The sequence below is a fragment of the Dipodomys ordii genome, unplaced genomic scaffold (assembly GCF_000151885.1).
Source record: "Dipodomys ordii isolate 6190 unplaced genomic scaffold, Dord_2.0 Scaffold18, whole genome shotgun sequence".
Classification (NCBI taxonomy): Eukaryota; Metazoa; Chordata; class Mammalia; order Rodentia; family Heteromyidae; genus Dipodomys; species Dipodomys ordii.
In genome coordinates this window covers 11,064,661-11,066,632 of record NW_012267234.1, presented here as the reverse complement: position 1 = coordinate 11,066,632, position 1,972 = coordinate 11,064,661, and the positions used below count along the sequence as shown (strand labels likewise).

At 45.2% G+C, this 1,972-nt stretch overlaps 1 protein-coding gene across 3 annotated transcripts in view; it reads left to right on the top strand.

Annotated features, from left to right (window-relative positions):
- The window catches only part of Ist1 (increased sodium tolerance 1 homolog (yeast)), a 20,397-nt gene extending 18,873 nt beyond the window's left edge, over positions 1-1,524 (top strand). For 2 of the 3 annotated variants that reach the window (XM_013012876.1, XM_013012878.1), the window contains exon 10: positions 255-1,524. In XM_013012876.1, the coding sequence (XP_012868330.1) occupies positions 255-445 (191 nt within the window). In that variant the 3' untranslated portion in view covers positions 446-1,524. The remainder of the gene's footprint in view (positions 1-254) is intronic. The other variant, XM_013012877.1, reaches the window with a different exon arrangement.
- The last annotated feature ends 448 nt before the right edge of the window (positions 1,525-1,972 follow it).

The window sequence follows — 1,972 nt, the reverse complement described above, 5'->3', positions numbered from 1 at the left end:
GCTAGCGCTCTACCACTTGAGCCACAGCGCCACTTCCGGCTTTTTTCTTTTTGCTTATGTGGTGCTGAGGAATGGAACCCAGGGCCTCAGGCATGCAAGGCAAGCGCTCTACCACTGAGCCACCTTCCTAGCCCCCATTTTTTTTTTAAGTACTGTTTTCTTCTGCCTTTTTGTCTTTTTTTTTCCATCAAAGGAGATGGTAAGTCATTTCTCTGGTGTTTGTAACATTATGCTCTTTTCCCTCATTTCATTAGGTCCTGGAGCTAAGCCAGAAGCCTCTGCAAAGCCTCCTTCCAGACCTGTTGATAACTTTGTACTGCCAGAATTACCATCGGTGCCAGACACGCTCCCCACTGCATCTGCTGGAGCCAGCACGTCAGCATCTGAAGACATAGACTTTGACGATCTTTCCCGCAGATTTGAGGAGTTGAAGAAGAAAACATAGGCGTTTTAACCAGGTACTTGCCATGTTCCAGGAGTTGAGACTGAGCAGTTTTTCCTTGCAACAAAGAATCTCCATGAAATTCCATTTCATCTATTAACATTGAATACAACCTTCCTCAAGGCTCTCTTCCACATTCTGTGGTTTCCCAGCTCTCTGTGATATTAAGAGACCAACACCTGGAGACTCTTAAGGCCAGAGCATCTGACTCCTGGCAGCTGTGCTTGTGTCCTCTCGGAGGGATCCCAGGTTCTCTTCTGGACAGGTGCTCCCCAGGAGAGTGACAGGTCGAAGCATTGTGGGAGAGCTGGCTGGACAGTGGAGAAGGGCACCTCAATAAAGTGTTTCAGCCTTGTGCGGAGGTTGCAGACCTGCAAACACATTTCCTGGCCCAGGGATATTGTGAGAATCGAGGTCATAAGGCATTTTCTCACTGGTATGAGTAGGAGAAAGTAAATGGTTCCTGGAAGCAGAGTCTTCCTGTTGGCGTATACACTACTCCTCCTTCAGGGCACTGTTCCACCTGGATCCAGTTGCAGAATTTATTTGGGTAAAAAGTTAAATGCTCCTCTTAGCTGGATTCTCAGGGAGCCCTCTGTGGCCTTTTGCTTTATTTTGAGTGCCACGTTTCTTTTTCTGCAGAGGGCAGTACTGTATTAACTTGCTTTCCCCCCAGCATGTTACTTGCAGAGGGAAGAGTAGGTCACATATTGGGCAGAAGCCACCGTTCAAGCATAGGGTGGGCTTCCAGCTGCCTTAATAGAAGTACTCGAGTCTCTTGGGTAGTGAGCTGGAAAGCCTACAGAAGAGGGATATGCGTTTTCATTTGAAAACTTTAAAAAACACAATTGACGTCAAAATTTTGAGTACCCACGTGGCTGTAGTTCACTGCTTTCCCCGGGTGGATGAGGCTCTTAACACTGTAACTTATGTGCTCCCTTCCCCCCTAGCTGAGGCCATCCTCCCCCACAGCTGGCTTTACTTTTGTTGTGTCTCTGTACATACCTGTTTGAAGCAACCTTTCTTTAATGATTGATTTGTGTCTCATAGCTCAGTAGCTGATAATAAAGTTAAAGATCCTGTGTCCTGCTTTTTTTTCACCTATCGGTCAAATGATGTATGAATTTGGATTTTAGTAGTGTCTGTTTTAAGCACATGCTCCAGTTTGGTTCACTAGGCAGAGACAACCTTCACCTGGGGCTCATTTAGTAATGTAGATGAGAACCATTAGAGGCTCGTTTCCATCTCTCTGTTTGAACCCAGGTAGTATTTGTGAGTTTGGTTACACCTCCAGGGCAAAGTGTCCTTGTATGTCTGGTTTTAGTAAGTTGTAGAGAACTTACCTATGCCCCATTTCCTTCCCACAGCCATCCTGGTGGCCAATTGTCTGTCACTTGCTTGCTTCTTTTTTTTTTTTTTCCAGTGTCAGACTCCTATTTTTTTTCCATTTTTTTTATTGTAAAGATACTATACAGAGGGTTACAGTTACATGAGTGAGGTAATGAGTACACTTCCTCTTGAACATTGTTA